Raw genomic sequence first — 15,880 nt, forward strand, 5'->3', positions numbered from 1 at the left:
ATATATATACATGGAAGAAGGGGGTTTTTTGAGTTTTGACATTTGACGTTTGAGAAATCTATCTTATCATCTGAAAGAAGAGAAATGGCCGCTTCGGGCATCGCAGGAGCAGGACTCACCCTCAATTGCTTTTCTACTTCAACAACCAGATGTCGTACTCGTACTCGTTTTCGTTCTCGAACAATGGCCGTTTCCACCGACCAGAAACCACAAACCGACAAACTCATTCTTCGCAAGTCCGAAGAAGCTTTCGCCGCTGCCAAGGTTCTTAACTTTTCTTTCTCCCTTTTTTTTTTTTGCATTATTGATTTTGAACATACAATGTAATGTAAATGATTTGTTAGGAATTGATGCCCGGAGGTGTTAACTCTCCAGTTCGTGCGTTCAAATCAGTTGGTGGACAACCCATTATCATTGATTCCGTTAAAGGTTCTCGGATGTGGGATATTGATGGCAATCAATACATTGACTACGTTGGTTCTTGGGGTCCTGCTATCATTGGCCATGCTGATGACAAGGTCTCTCTTTTTTCCATGCTTCTCTCTTCTTAGGTTTAGCAAATTTCTCTACTTTTTTAATTCCAATTAACCAACATTATGTTTTTGCTAACCCTAAATTTGTGGATTTTTTCTGTTACTTTACTTTGATACATTGCTGTTTAATTTTCCTTCAAACTTTTACTTATATTTTATTTTTCAATTTCAATTGCAGGTGCTTGCGGCTCTGGCTGAAACAATGAAGAAAGGCACCAGCTTTGGTGCACCTTGTCTTTTGGAAAACACTCTAGCAGAGATGGTTATTTCTGCTGTTCCCAGCATTGAAATGGTGAGATTTGTAAATTCAGGCACAGAAGCATGCATGGGTGCACTCCGTCTGGCGCGAGCTTATACTGGCAAAGAGAAGATCATCAAGTTTGAGGGTTGTTATCATGGCCACGCTGATCCTTTTCTTGTTAAGGCTGGCAGTGGAGTTGCAACCTTAGGACTTCCTGATTCCCCTGGTGTTCCTAAAGCTGCCACTTTTGAAACCCTAACGGCCCCTTTCAATGACTTCTCTGCTGTTGAGGAGCTCTTTGAGGCCAATAAAGGAGAGATTGCCGTAGTTTTCCTCGAAGCTGTTGTTGGAAATTCTGGTTTCATTACTCCTAAACCTGATTTTCTCAGTTCCTTGCGAAAAATCACTAAGGAGAACAATGCCCTTCTTGTGTTTGATGAAGTTATGACTGGATTTCGATTGTCATACGGAGGTGCTCAAGAATATTTTGGAGTAACTCCTGATATAACAACTTTGGGGAAGATTATTGGAGGGGGATTGCCAGTAGGTGCATATGGAGGGAGGAGGGATATTATGGAGACGGTGGCTCCGGCTGGACCTATGTACCAGGCAGGGACATTGAGTGGTAACCCTTTGGCCATGACTGCAGGCATAGAGACTCTGAAGCGTATTAAGGAGCCAGGAACTTACGAATACTTGGACAAGATTACAGGTGAGCTTGTTCAGGGCATTGTTGAAGCTGGTAAGAGAGCAGGGCATGCAATATGTGGTGGACATATAAATGGGATGTTTGGGTTTTTCTTCACAGAAGGACCTGTCTACAATTTTACAGATGCTAAAAAGAGTGACACTGCCAAGTTTGCTAGGTTCTTTTGGGGTATGTTAGCAGAAGGTGTCTATTTGGCACCTTCACAGTTTGAGGCTGGGTTCACCAGCTTGGCACATACTTCCGACGACATCAAAAAGACGATAGCTGCTGCTGAGAAGGTCTTCAGAGAGATCTGAATTGTTGTATTGCTTCTTGAGTTTTTGAAACATCAATTTTATAGTTTTGTAGGTTAAATTAAGATCATTACTGTGTACTATTATGGAAGTTTTCATTATAACCTGTATCATTTTTGCTTCTTGTATCTAATTCGGTGTAGTGTTTTAAGCTGCGATGTAAGTCTCTTAAATTTGGAATGTAAGCATTTGAGTCTGTTGTTTGACTTATAATAGTTCTTGTGTCTTTGTGTTATCTTTTAGCTACACTAATGTATTTTATTTCCACATTATTTGTGGGAAGACATCCATCTATATTTAATAAAATGAACTCAGAAGTGTATTTTGTATTAATGTGCATTTAATCCAGCATTCTCTTTTTCCCTCCCCGTGTCCGCAATTCGTATAGGGGACTAATTTTTAGTCTCGCAGTCTACACTCTCTTGTAAGTTTTAAGGAAATTTGTTTGTTTCTTTTAAACCAGATGGCAGTGTCAATTATACTTAGCTTGTATATACTATTTCAAATACTCTTCAGAAAGGCCAACTAGTGTGAAGGCCTTCTTGTTATAAAAATATATATAGATAGAATAATAATATGGCCTTCTTGTTATAAAAATATATATAGATAGAATAATAATATGGCCTTCTTATCATAGGGAAAATGTATTTGATTTTAGACATGGTGAGTTGTTTTGCTTTTTTTTCTTCTTAAGTGTGAAGCGACACATTGCCCTTTCAGTATTCTAGGGTTACAGTTTCACACTTTCACCATATATTTTCTCCAACCACCTTTCCCTTTCCAATGTATATTAGTAACCGAAAAAAATTAAGAAGGACAACAACGAAGAAAGGGAAAACACTAACAAAAGTGTTAAATCACAACCTCAAATGTATCACAACCTTCACACGTAATGTACAATGCAGTTAAATTAAATTTTGTCTTCATACAAAATCTGGGTTTCAACCTGCAGCCTCTGTCAAGATGCTCTATATGGACTTCGGCCAGCCGGTCTCGCAAAAAGTCCAAAGTAAGCTGAAATCTCAGAAGAACAAGACAAGAAGTTAAAAAAATGGTACAAGCAACAGTAATGCATATAATTGGCATGTTGTTATTTAAATTTGTAAGAATTATATAAAGGTTGAAGTTACTACAATGACTAAAAGATTCTTGTCAAATATAAAATAAAACATATCCATGAGTACAGAACAATCAACATCAAATCACCCAATGACCTATCAGAGGGAACATCATTATCATTATTGAGATTCCACATCGACGAATGATATGGTCAAAATAGCCTTTACAAGGCTACGGCAGTCTTCACCACTGAGTTGAGCTAAGGTTTGGGGATTAGTTAGGACTTGGGACTAACTTAAATTTTAAGATAATGGCATTGTGATTTTTCTCAAAGGAACAGGGTTGGTACACTCCTATATAGATCCCAATACCATATTCCTTCTAAGTCGGGGGAGCCTCTTATAACCTACAAAGTTAAAGGAGAGTAGTTGGAATACTAAATTGTCTCACCGTAACTCGTCTGGATATTTTTTTTGCAGTTAGTGTAGTAATTCAGTTTCTTAACTCTCCCAGTCCCAATAAAGGACATTGGGATGTTATAATTTAGACTCCCCAAAAATTAGGAGATCCACTTCTGGATGTGTCTTTGTTGGTGATAATTTAATTTCTTGGAAGAGTAAAAAAACATAATGTTATGACTAGCCAATTGCACAAGCAGATTAAAGAATGGTTGCTTCATCCACTTCCAAACTTATCTGGGTCGACCAATGGGCTAAAGAACTGAGGTTTGGGGATGTTTCAGAGGATACTCATTTGTGATAATCAGGTTATCTAGCATATTGTCTCAAATTCAATATTCCACGAGGATCAGACACAAAGATAGACTGTTATTTCATTATGGAGAAAATCTCACTGAGACATTACAACGAACTTTGTAACTTAAAATGACCAAGTAGCAAATGTCTTCACCAAGTTATTGAGAGGTCTTTGGATTGATTGACTATATAAATCTCTGTAATTGTGACACTATAGTATTCTCCAATGTAAAATTGACACACACAGGCTCATGTTTCCTCTAGTGTTGTCAATCACAAATGGCATAAAATAGTGGTTTGTTCAAATTCCGCTATGTTATAGTGCTTTTGCACTAAATAGTATATCGTAGAACATTAGCGATTAGATCAAATTCCACTATGCTATATTTACTTATCACTTAAAATAGTATCAAATTCTATCCTAGATAAGTAATTAAGCACCCCACATTTGTCCACACTCCAAATATCTAGTCTTATGTGTGTTGCAATCTTTGCTATTGAGCTACCCACATTTTTCCATGCTCCAAATATCCAGTCCTTAGTGTAAAGGGGGGTAATGGGAGCCCGCATTGACTAGTGATATGACTGAAGTAGTCATTATAAGACTTGGCAATCTTCATCCCATAAGCTAGACTAAGATAGTCCAGTAGGATTCCCCGTGCTGGTGCCTGTTGGTGAGAAGGCATGTTCTTTTGGTTAAAAATCTATGGCCTATTTAGAGAATATATTGACTATATTTATTTTCTATGAAGAGCAAAAACTCTACTTTGTAAACAAGGAACTCACACTTTTTGCATAAAAGTTACTCTATACAGTTTAAGAAAATGTGTAGGTTTTCTGAAAAATTGAGAAGATATTAAACACTTGAGCAACACACGAAAATATGTAGGTAAGTTCTTTCTGATAAAAAAGTGGCCAATCCTTTATCTATGCGGGACAATTTTTTTCTATATAGAAGTTAGATCCCGAAGCATAATGTTTATTTTAGTCTAACAGTAAAAAATACAGAACAAGTAGAGATCTATAAGGCTAAAATAAACCCATAGACTCCTTAACAGTGTACTGAACTACTAATATAGAGATATGCTACTCAAATTTATAGCCTCAAAGCCCTATGATGTTTATACAAGCTCAAAGTTAAATAAAGAAACCATCTTTTTACTGTTCATAGTGACTATAAATCAAGAGTAATGAGAAAGGGAGAAAAAATAAGTACCTCGTTGGCTTTGGTTAGTTGAAGTTTACAGTGAGTACAGTATATGAGATTGTGATGTTCTTTAAGCTCTCCTTGCTTACAAAGAGGACACCAGATCTGTTCTGTGCATGTCTATTAACAATTTCCAGGATCAAATCAGAGTGTGACTATATTCAAATAATGAAAGGTTACTTGAGAATGGTACAAAGAGGGTAATAATAATAATAATAATAAAAAAAAAAAGAGAGATTATTTAGCAACATACCTTATCTGCATTTAGATGCATATGGTCATAAACTGCACGGGCCAAGTAGTCGTCGACCTCATCTTCCCAAGTATCAATAGCACTTTCTAAAGCAACAGGGAGATAAGAAAATGTTGATAAGACTAAGACAGCACAGCAGTAAAATGAATTTACCTTGTTGTATCGGTGGTTGGAATTTGAGGTCTTCGTAAAAGATCCTTTGCATTTCAAGCAGTATCTCTTGGCAATCACCCTGGTATGTGGTGTGAGGAACTTGATCATCCCATAAAAGATCGTCATCATCATTTTTGATTATTTTGTGGAATTCATCGGATACAATATCCCGGAATGCAGTATCCAACAGATCCTGATGATGGTTGAGTGATGGAGAGGATAGCCTAAATTTCCAGAGCAAGCGGGTTCTGTCCTGTCGGACCCTTTTGAAGCAATTATCCCTCAACTGCAACCAAAAACAGCAATCAAATTATGCATGCATCAATCAATGAATCCCTAATAACTAACTAATCATACATTTTCTTTCCAGAATTGGTAATTGTTGAATCGATTATCGGATTTCAAAGAAGGGCGCGTATGCGTATGATTCTTCTCCTTCTCAATCTCAGTCTCTTTCACACGTGACGACGACGACGATGATGTGCCTTCCTCCATCTCACTTTCTTATTCATTCATCTACCCCAATTATATCAGAAACGGCTTATTTTTTGTTTTCAATCTAGTAGTAGCTAAAATTATATGTATTCCACTAAAATAAATATATGCCTTTTATTTATTTTTATACAACTATAATTTTATTTTTTCAACTCACATTATTATTGCAGGTCATAACCTTTTGTATACCTTTTGAAAATATTAATTTATAAATGAAAGAGGGATGAATTCTAATCCAAATTATACATTTATTAAAAAATTCATTATATATTTTTAGAAATTATTTCATGTATTAAGTGTGTTTCTCTATTCACTTTTCTTGGCAAAAATTAAAAAATTTAGTTAGTTAATTAGTGAGAAATGATAAATTTGTTAATAAAATAATTTAAATGAAGTATAAGAAATTTTATTATACAAAAAACTGGTATCTTTTTTATGCATATGCATCAATATTTAGAAAAAAAGTAGTTATAATATTAAATTTAAAAGGGTAAAATTAAAAATAAAATAAAAAAGTAAAATTGAATAAAAATAATGCATCAAACTAATGCATTTTCTTTATATAAATATATATTTTTTTATAAATATATATATATATATATATATATATATATTGTTAGTATAATAATTTTACGTTAACAATGAATGTAAATTATCAATTGTATAGCTATTAATTGATAAAAATTATTATTATATTGTGTAAATGAAAAACTAATTATTTTTATCTATTTATAATGTAAAATTAATTTAAATGTCAATGTATAATCATATTTTACGAATATAGTATGGGAAATTATTTTTACGTCAAGAGTCCTCAATTTTTTTATGTTTTAAAATTTTTAAGAGAAAATATAAGATAGTATTGTTGAGACAAAACCATTTCTTATGTATCTTATAATTACAACAAATTTTATAGAATAAATGATTAAGTTTTATGAATGGTGATATACCAATGACTGCACTTTAATTTTACTTAATGAATATGAATTGCATAATCAAATAAGCAATATCATTTGAAAGAAGCAAGATCAAATTTGAGAAAATAGAAAAACGGGTAATATTTTGGTCATTAAACATAAAAACGAATAACATTATTGACAGCCGTCTAAAAAACGAAGAATGTTATAGTTTAGACAACATTAATCAAAGAAAATTATGATTTACAAAAAATAAAGTTTTATTTCATTCAAGATTGATTTTGGCTATGAAAATACATCAATCTACATCACAAATCACCAATATTAATTACAAAGGAACATAATTATATACTAAAAGATCCTTCTTGACAAATTATTTCCATAAGATCAACAAAAAGAAAAACAACGCATCAAAAATAAAAAATAAGACTAATCCCCAAAGTTAATTGCTAAAGTAAGCAAATACAAAGTGGACAAAAATGATAAAGTCATTGCATAACTGACACATGTACAAAACATAAAAGCTTGGCATGCAACAGTCGTCACAATTGTCAAAATCAAGCAATCATTCAAAACATAAACGAATAACGTTATATGTTTTTCACATCTTTAATTCAATAATGTTCTATTTTACAAATAACAAAATCTGATGTAATTTAAGATCGATTTGGACTATGAAAGTACATATATCTACACTATAAATCATCAATATTCATTGTAGAGAAATTTAATAATCTACACAATATTATTTTAGATAGATTCGATCAAAGAGGATCAACAAAGACAAAACAAAACATCAAGATCAATCTCCAAATTGATGAGTTATAAGCAAGGACAACCATGACAACAAAGACATTGTTGCTGCACCTTTATGCATAAAGCACATCGTATTTCTAAGATAAAGGACCGACACACAACAACTGTCAAAATTCAACACTCATACAAAACAGAAAACAAATTATATTCTTATTTTACAAAAGAACATTATAGTTATTCTCCTTTAAAATGAAAAATTAAAACAAATGATTTTCCACAGTCTAAACCATATATTAAAGAGTATTGAGACTGCTCAAATCAATGTTAAACCCATAACTCGAGCTAAATGCCCAAATGAGGAAAACAACATTAAGATTGATCTCTAAATTGATGAGTTGTGACAAAGACACAAGTACATTATACTTACAATATTCTGCATAAAAGCTTTGCATAATTCTAACATGAAAACAATATCAAAACTGGCATTTGACAGTTCACTCATTCACTCACTCATGTTTCCCATCAAGACCAAAAAACAAGAACGTTCTCTGATTGTCAAGAACGTTCTAGACAACAAATAAACACATGCTTATTTGCTTTAAAATATATCTAACAGTTGAGAAGTGTGTCCAACGTCTATATTCATTTTAAAGTGAATATTTAAAATATTTTAACATCTATAAATTGAAGATCAATTGAAAGATGAAGAAAATAGTTCAATTTACAAATCTACTGAGACTTGTTCAAGTAACAAATAAAAAAAATTCAAGCAAACTTTAGCTCTCTTCACTATATATTTGGATCATTATTTACTGAGATTGTCTTTCATTTATCTCAAACAAGTGTTGAGAAGTTTAAAGATCCCAAAAACTTTTAGCATACACATCATTTGTAACTCAAGTCTATCTTTTTATGTTAGATTGAATATGTTTGTAAAAATCATTTCAAGGCTGAAAGGTGATTGTTAAAATCCTTTATAAGTTGAAAGATGAAGATTGTAACATATCAAGATCGATATGGACTGATGGTGTAAAAACCAAGAGCGTTCCGTTTTGAACCCTTAGTGAAAAATCTAATGGTTGTGAGGACTATACATAATATAGGTTGGGTGAACCAAGATATATCTTTGTGTGATATCTCTTCTCTTATCTCTATTTATTTATAATATTTTGATTACCAAATTAAATAGATAAATTAAATTGTGTGTTTTTCATTAACAAAAAACGTTATCAGTTTTCTATTTTTATAACAAAAATTAATCTTGAGTTAAATTCTTTAAGTTTTAACAGAAAATTTTGAAAATGTGAAATCACAATTCAGACTATCTTTTTTTGTGATTGACATTTCTACTTCATGTATATCTATTCAATATTTATAGATGTATTTAATTTTTAAATTAATAGTAAAATTAATTCTTTTTAAAAATAAACTAACTATAAAAATTATTAACAAAATAAATTTCATTTTTTCTGAATTTTTATTACTTATAATAATAAATATGAAATAATTTTTACAATAAAATATAAAAAATATCATTTTTATGATTTTTTTTATATAACAATATTTCACAAAATTAAAAATAGATAAATAACTGTTTATTTCATAAAAATAGTGGTTAATTTATTTATTTATTTTAAGAATAAAAGTATCAAAACACTTTAATTCGAAAAATATAATGCGATTTAAAAATTGAATTTAATTGAAAGAGAGAAGTTGGAATTAGATGACGAGATGCGTTAAGCAGGAGTGACCCGACCCAGCTATTAACTATTAATTTAATGTATTTATTTATGGTCAAAGTGAAGGGCGATGCGTTCTCTTAGTTTTTCCCTGAGTTTCTTCCTTTGTTCTCGTGACTCTTCTCTCTGTCTCTCTCTAACAAAGAAGACAAGAGAGAGTGAGAGGGATGCTAGATAATCTTCACACACCCGAATCTGCAACTGCGGTGAAGCGCTATGCTCCACCCAATCAGAGGTATTCTAATATTCTATTCACTTTTTCATTTTTCTTTTCTTTTTTTCTATTTTCTAATTTATTTTGCTGCAGGAACCGTTCTACCAACAGGCGCAAATCATCTGGTTAGTTCTCTTCTCATACTTATTACGCCACTGCCTAATTTCATATTTTCATTTCCCTTATTTTTCACTTAGCAACGTCAAACATATAATATTCCTTGTGCCGTGCTTGTTTTCTTTATTTTTTTTATTTAACTCTTTTTATGATCCCTTTGCCGCCTTTTCTTCAACTATGGTCTGCTATGCAACACAAACAAGAATAATGTTTCAATGTCAACTTCATAATCTCACCAATATTTTAATTAATGTTCATTTTGGATTTTGGAGTTCATATCATTTAGGTAAAAACTCTTATTTTCTTTCTCTTTGACCTCATTTTCTGAGGTAACTGCTGAACATAACGATAACAAATGAAATTCCATATCTGAAACTCTATATTTTTTAATTAGATCAACTTTTAATTTTACTTTTGTTAGTTGAATGTATATTTCATTGGAAGATTTCTCTGTAGGTGAATATTTTAGGTATAGAATGTTCATAAAAAATTAGGCCCATAGCATGGATGTTTTCTAAAGAGGAAGTTTTTCACGGAGAAGTTGGTATTTATTCAGGTTGTGAATGCTAGGTATTTATTCACATGGTTTCCTTAATCCCTTCCAGCAATGATGGAAAAGTCCTACACGAGCTGTATCATAAGTTTGGATGTCATTCCTATCCTCCTCTCATGACCACACTTTTGAATTGAAGCACCCCATTTGAAAAGATTAATTTTATTTTTTTGAAAAGAGAGTGACTTGCTCATGTTTGGACCACTTTAAAAGTGAACATATTAGGAGCGCCCTAGAAATTATAGGTGAATGTCCTGAATTTTCATCATAAACGTTGAGAAGTTGTGCGAAACAATGTTCTTTTATATGAACATAATTGTGCTACATTTACACACCTTACATATGCATGGAGTTCTATGGGTTTATATAACATGAAGAAATGGTATTATTGAACTATTAATTTATATATTGTTAGAAGATATAAAAGTATCTTATAATATTTTGATTTTATAGATTTAGTTTCTATATTTCTTTGTTATGATGATTTGTTTCCCTGTTTAATTTTTTTTGGACATTGTTTCCCTATTTAATTAGGATTTGGAATCTTGTATTACTATAAATAAGGGTTCTCTTCAGGCTCTTTCTATCAAATCATTATCAATGACAACAACAACCAAGTATCATATCACTTGGTGGGTCGGCTACATTGATCAAACTACACCATAATGTTCTACATACATCATATCTCTATCCAAATCATTGACCTTTAAGTATTCTTCTAATAGTCTCTCCTATAGTTTTTTGTCTTTCTCTTTCTCGTGTGGTTGACCTACCCTCCATCTAATCTACTCTATTGAGGCATTGGGCTACCTCCCACACATACCCAAACCACCTAAGTCGAGATTCAATTATCTTTTCAATACTAAGTGTTACCTCAACCCTCTCTGATGTTATTGTTCGTAATTCTATCTTGTCTAGTGCTCTAGTTTTTCTGCGCATCTTGCCCAACATTCCCATCATTGCTAATTTAAAGTTTTTATTCTCGTGTTGTATAAAAACATAATCATCATATCATAATCCTCAACCATATTGATAATTCAAAGTTTTTATTTTTTCCCTTCCCTCAATCTAAAACTTTGTAACTTCATATATATCCTAATTTTAAAGTTATATTATTTTCTTCTACGTCAACCAAAGTAACACCAAATTTTTGTTTACACGAAAAATGTTGGGGTCAAATGTAAAATTTGGAAACGATAAACATTAATAAATAAAAGAGCTATTATCCTAGCTAAAACATTGAATCGGTGGGGGTCCCTGGCACCTTTTGACTCATGATAACAGTGTTGGCTTCAGCCATCAAGCACTGTCTTACGGGAGAGAAATTTAAGGAAATTTCATATGAGGAGAACTGTCCATTACTGTTAGTATCAGATCTGTGTAAAATTAGTGGTTGAAGTTGGGAATAAGTCTTTATGCTCTTGGTGCAAGTGAACGCCTTCCTTTTTTTTTTAATGTATGTTTTATTTCCCATTTACATAATTGACAGTGAGCAGTGGCAAAGCTTTTGGCTCATTTGCTGCTACTTCCTTCCTGCTCTATTTTGTTTGTTTCTAATTTGTACATGTTGGTTGGTTTCTATCAAATTTTGTAGATCGGCTTGATCGAACAAACAGTGTTGGCAATGATTTAGAAAAGAACCAAGTTTTCTCTTCAAGAAACATACAAGTTCCAGATCATGGAGATGCTAGCAGCAGTAATATTCTTAATGAGAATCATTATTCACGACTCATAGCTTTAGAAGGCTGTAGTGGCAGTGCAGCTTCCCAGCTTCTTAATGATCGTGAGTGTACCCCGACTTTTGTTTGAGAGCACTTGTATATGTTTGGTTATTAAATTAAATGCTATTTTTCACTGAGGATTTTTTTATTTCTTTAGGTTTTCACATTAGAACATACTATAACAAGCATGGGAATATATTGATTCATTTTACTTCATTCTATTTGATACCATAAGTCCAAGCATGGGAATATATTGACATATTGATTCAATCACAACAACTAGCCTATTCCATTTTACTTCATTCTATTTGATACCATAAGTCCAAGCATGGGAATATATTGATTGTGATGGTTTGTTTGAGCTTGTCTGTGGAAACGGGATGCCTAAGGCCTACTTTTAATTTTATTTAACATGATTTGTGCTCCTGCATTCTCTATGAATTCCCGAAGTACTAGTCTGTGTTGTGTTGAGTTAGTTTCTTTGATAGATATTTGCCAACTCTCAAGTCCATAAAAAAAAATTAAAATTATTAGGACTTGCTTTGCTTTTATACTTTTTTATGGTTGCATACGTTTTGTTTCATTAAATGTTCTGTTGTCTTTCGTATTTCAACTAGTTTGCACTCCACACACAAGAATTTATTTAATTACAGATAATAGAGAGAGGGATGGAGGGAGGGGTGGGTAGGTAGGGCAGGAGTTGTTCATTTACTGTTATCGGTTTATTATGTCAATATCCTTGGTTAACATTACCTGTTATCTCTGTTGGCTGTGAATTTCTGTTTCCAGGTTGGACAGCTGCAATACAGTCCTACAATAATCCCAAAGATTCATCTGGTTAGTGGGCATTCATTAAAATGACTAGCTTTTCCATTTTATGATATCTGTGACTGTATCTAATATTTAGTGTTGATGGAATTTCAACTTGTTTTGCATGTCTCAAAAGTTTCGGGTGAATTGAGTTGAGATCACCAGTAAAACTATGAAATGATTCAAACTGACTACTGTTGCAATAATTGACTAATTGCTATAAACTTAGTAAGTAGATATGTTCAAAAGTGATATATTATGCAATTGTGATTACACAGTTGCAACACTAACGAGAGTTTGGTAACTCTAACTAAAATATGTTGTTCCTCAATTGTCATACACTTCTTTAGTGTTTGAGGACTCATCTTAACCACATGCAAAATCAGTAATTTAACCAATTAATCGCAATTTATAATACATTTAGTCCAAGTGTTTGGATTAGTTCAAGCTGAGAGGGCTTATCATCATTTCTTTTAACTAAAGCATCATTCTTTAATCAGCTTTGTGGTGTTGACACTCATAGTTTCTGTATTGCTGCTGGGATGTCTTGATTAACCATTTTACACATTTGTGATCATAAATTATGCGGAGCATTGATATCATGAATGGCCTTCATAAATGCAGTGAAAGTTGATTATGTGCTGCATATGATCTGTCAGTTACATTCTTAATTATGCTTATTATTAGTTTTCCTTCCTCACCACTTTCACATTTCAGAAAAACCAGTTATGTATTCGGGTGGGACATCAGTTTGGACACAGTTCAGACTCCCTCATCAGGTACCCTTTAAATAAATCTCCTTCCCCTCCCTCTTGCCTTCTAAATCTAATGTGATGTTCTAATATATATTTTCCCTCAGATTATGTCACCAGCTGCAGGTGCTACCTCTTCTGTGTCACAGCTGGATTTCCTGGGAGAACTTAGTCGCCAAATGCATATTGCCAATCCTAGTTTCAGCACATGATGTATGACATGGATTTTATAATCATGTTCTTGTCTGTTTGTGATTTTATAATCAAGTTCTTGTCACATCTGAATGCTTTATGAACACTTTGATGCTCGACTACCTGTTTTTTATTTTGTAACGTTGGTATGTCAAACTCGCTGTGTGGTATATATGCAACAAAGAATCAGAATGTGCGGCGCCTGTGTAGGTGTAAACTTATTGCAATGTCTTTCGTTCAGGATTCATATTTAAGGATTTACTACTCTGTATGCTTGTTAAGCTAGTAGTACTAGTTTTCAGAATTTAGTGGCATGGTGTGACTTTTATTTTGTTGTAAAAAGTGAAGAAACTAAAATATAATGATATAACCCACATGAACGAACTATTTTATGCTTATTCTCAGTTTGGTTTCTTTTTAATATTTAGATAATTAATTTCCTTTATTTGATAGTTTTTAAAAATAGTAAATAATTATTTTGAAGAACCATAGCAAAATCCGTTATGTTGCTTTTGTTTCTCGCTGTTGTATGGCCTTTATATTGTAGGCCGCCTTATATCTCAAGGATACCCATATATTAGTCTAATTAAGGCCGCCTTGTTTCTCGCTGTTACATGACTGAGTATCTCTGATCGGAAGTTAGAGACTTATATCTCCGAGGGTCCCATATTCAAAGATGGATTTTGTTGTCATCATAGGTGAAGTCCAAAGCTAAAGATTTTTCTCCAATTCTCTGCTTTAATTCAACACAACCAAAGCTCTCAGGCACCTTTTTCATCCCACAAGACCTGCATGAGTGTCTTAGGCTCAACAAGTTGTCCGTAGGTCAACAATCTTCCACAACCACACCACAAGCGGCACAGTCAACATAAGTAAGCAAAATTCCATGACAAATGCACCACATAAATAATTGAAACTATGGGGGCCTTTTCCATTTTCACATCATTTAGAATAGGAAGGATATAGCCTGCTCAAATTGATGAAGTTAATGTAAAATCAAGCATGCATATTTCATAGAGATTACTTTGTCATTTGAACAAGTCCATGAAGTGGCGTTTTCTATCCTCAATGAAGGAAGTTTCATTATAAAGTCTTAACACATGTTTACTTACAAATTTAGGATCAGTCTGCATCAATATCATAACCAGCCATCCTCAAACACATTAGAGGTATATGAAAACTCTGGTAATGTTACTTGTTTCACTCATGAGAAATCAAATCGTTGAAGTTGAGGAATCATATGATCACCTCATTGATAAATGTTAATGTCACCCTAACTTCATAGTATAAGTTGAGTTAAGTTGAGTTAAGTTTTGCTTGCTTAAACGATTTTCCTCCTCGGTGGATTCTAATTCTTTGGTTAAGTAAGGATCAGTCAAATTAAATTCAACCGTTAAATTTAATTAACGATCCAAATCTAATTTTCCAAAATTTTATACTCTAAACTCAATATTAAATTTAAATTATTAATTAAATCTAACAATTGAATTTAATTTATTTGTGTAAATTTGTCATTTTGTTGAGTGGAGAGATTCGTAATCCTAAAACATCTACATTTTCTTTGAAGAGAAAAATATATCTGCTAATGTAATAATTTATTATATATTTATTTAAAATTAATTATTTAGTGTAAATTGTGTCTTTTAATTGTTTAGAGTAAATTATTATGCAATCTTTTATAAATTTATTCATTTGTATTTACTTTAAACTTTTAGTATAAATATATTTTAAGAAATGGGTTAAAAATGAAAGAGAAAAAAGATAGTACATCCTTAGACCTTATCTTGGTTATGAATTGATATTTTATGAAGCAGCAATTGTAAGAGAAAGAAGAAGCAATGGTAGTTTGTGGAAAAGCGGTGCTATTCGGAGTGGGAGTTGGAGTGGGAGTCGGAGTGAGACCCAAAGCCAAAGCCACACACTCTGTGTTTTTTGTTTCATGTTCCAGTGATAGTGACGAAAACACATCGACAACCACTAATTATCGGAAGAAAGCATCATCATCGAGTTTTGGAAGACTAAAAGCCCAGCAAGTGAAGGCTCTGATCCACAGAACAAAGAACAACACAAGACGCAAAGAAGAAGAAGAAGAAGAAAAGACTCCTCGACGTGCTTCTTCTTCTAATTCGAAAGGATGGGGAGATAGAGTTAGCAGTCAATCATCTTCACTGCCATTGGCGGACACGAACTTTTTCAGTCTGAAATCATTCAAAGAGATAGGATGCACTGACTATATCATCCAATCTCTCCATAACCTCTCTTTAACGCGCCCTTCCCATATACAGGTACTCAAATTTCATTCTCATTTTATTTATTCCTTAATTTGAATTTATTAGTATTATCATTGATGTAGGCTATGGCATTTGGTCCTGTTATTGGGGGAAATTCTTGTATCATAGCTGATCAGAGCG

At 32.7% G+C, this 15,880-nt stretch overlaps 4 protein-coding genes across 5 annotated transcripts in view; 3 read left to right on the top strand and 1 right to left on the bottom strand.

Annotated features, from left to right (window-relative positions):
- The first annotated feature begins 7 nt into the window (after positions 1-7).
- Positions 8-2,109, top strand: LOC101493324 (glutamate-1-semialdehyde 2,1-aminomutase, chloroplastic). Its single transcript, XM_004500664.4, has 3 exons — positions 8-264; positions 345-518; positions 712-2,109. Exons 1-3 carry the CDS (start codon positions 85-87, stop codon positions 1,777-1,779), a joined length of 1,422 nt encoding a protein of 473 aa, XP_004500721.1. The 5' UTR covers positions 8-84; the 3' UTR covers positions 1,780-2,109.
- A 495-nt stretch (positions 2,110-2,604) lies between these two features.
- Positions 2,605-5,774, bottom strand: LOC101492991 (uncharacterized). 2 transcript variants are annotated; one of them, XM_027334463.2, is made up of 6 exons: positions 5,561-5,774; positions 5,204-5,489; positions 5,051-5,136; positions 4,807-4,917; positions 4,101-4,258; positions 2,605-2,790 (listed from the first exon to the last, which is right to left on the bottom strand). In XM_027334463.2, the coding sequence occupies exons 1-6, from the start codon at positions 5,696-5,698 to the stop codon at positions 2,745-2,747; spliced, it is 825 nt and encodes a 274-aa protein (XP_027190264.1). In that variant the 5' UTR covers positions 5,699-5,774; the 3' UTR covers positions 2,605-2,744. The 2 variants fall into 2 exon arrangements, with proteins under 2 accessions (XP_027190264.1, XP_004500720.1); XM_004500663.4 differs by lacking the exon at positions 4,101-4,258 and having other exon boundaries at positions 5,561-5,771.
- Positions 5,775-9,173: 3,399 nt separating this feature from the next.
- LOC101492656 (uncharacterized) lies at positions 9,174-13,716 on the top strand. Its single transcript, XM_004500662.4, has 6 exons — positions 9,174-9,345; positions 9,418-9,449; positions 11,589-11,777; positions 12,505-12,552; positions 13,243-13,304; positions 13,385-13,716. Exons 1-6 carry the CDS (start codon positions 9,278-9,280, stop codon positions 13,487-13,489), a joined length of 504 nt encoding a protein of 167 aa, XP_004500719.1. The 5' UTR covers positions 9,174-9,277; the 3' UTR covers positions 13,490-13,716.
- Positions 13,717-15,215: 1,499 nt separating this feature from the next.
- LOC101492097 (DEAD-box ATP-dependent RNA helicase 50) overlaps positions 15,216-15,880 on the top strand; it is a 3,802-nt gene continuing 3,137 nt past the window's right edge. Inside the window, exons 1-2 of the mRNA XM_004500660.4 lie at positions 15,216-15,754; positions 15,823-15,877. Coding sequence (XP_004500717.1) covers positions 15,308-15,754; positions 15,823-15,877 — 502 coding nt within the window. The 5' untranslated portion in view covers positions 15,216-15,307. The remainder of the gene's footprint in view (positions 15,755-15,822; positions 15,878-15,880) is intronic.

The sequence above is a fragment of the Cicer arietinum genome, chromosome 5 (assembly GCF_000331145.2).
Source record: "Cicer arietinum cultivar CDC Frontier isolate Library 1 chromosome 5, Cicar.CDCFrontier_v2.0, whole genome shotgun sequence".
NCBI classification, from domain to species: Eukaryota; Viridiplantae; Streptophyta; class Magnoliopsida; order Fabales; family Fabaceae; genus Cicer; species Cicer arietinum.

What these genes read in the sequence shown, in the direction of transcription:
- LOC101492656 (XM_004500662.4), top strand. Translation starts at nt 9,278, where the DNA reads ATGCTAGATAATCTTCACACACCCGAATCTGCAACTGCGGTGAAGCGC. An exon ending in TATGCTCCACCCAATCAGAG is followed by an intron (nt 9,346 to 9,417) that starts GTATTCTAATAT and finishes ATTTTGCTGCAG; the next exon opens with GAACCGTTCTACCAACAGGC. An exon ending in AGTTCAGACTCCCTCATCAG is followed by an intron (nt 13,305 to 13,384) that starts GTACCCTTTAAA and finishes ATTTTCCCTCAG; the next exon opens with ATTATGTCACCAGCTGCAGG.
- LOC101493324 (XM_004500664.4), top strand. Translation starts at nt 85, where the DNA reads ATGGCCGCTTCGGGCATCGCAGGAGCAGGACTCACCCTCAATTGCTTT. An exon ending in AAGCTTTCGCCGCTGCCAAG is followed by an intron (nt 265 to 344) that starts GTTCTTAACTTT and finishes ATGATTTGTTAG; the next exon opens with GAATTGATGCCCGGAGGTGT. An exon ending in TTGGCCATGCTGATGACAAG is followed by an intron (nt 519 to 711) that starts GTCTCTCTTTTT and finishes TTTCAATTGCAG; the next exon opens with GTGCTTGCGGCTCTGGCTGA.
- LOC101492991 (XM_027334463.2), bottom strand. Translation starts at nt 5,698, where the DNA reads ATGGAGGAAGGCACATCATCGTCGTCGTCGTCACGTGTGAAAGAGACT. An exon ending in CCAACCACCGATACAACAAG is followed by an intron (nt 5,137 to 5,203) that starts GTAAATTCATTT and finishes CTGTTGCTTTAG; the next exon opens with AAAGTGCTATTGATACTTGG. An exon ending in TATTTGGAGCATGGAAAAAT is followed by an intron (nt 2,791 to 4,100) that starts GTGGGTAGCTCA and finishes CTGAGATTTCAG; the next exon opens with CTTACTTTGGACTTTTTGCG.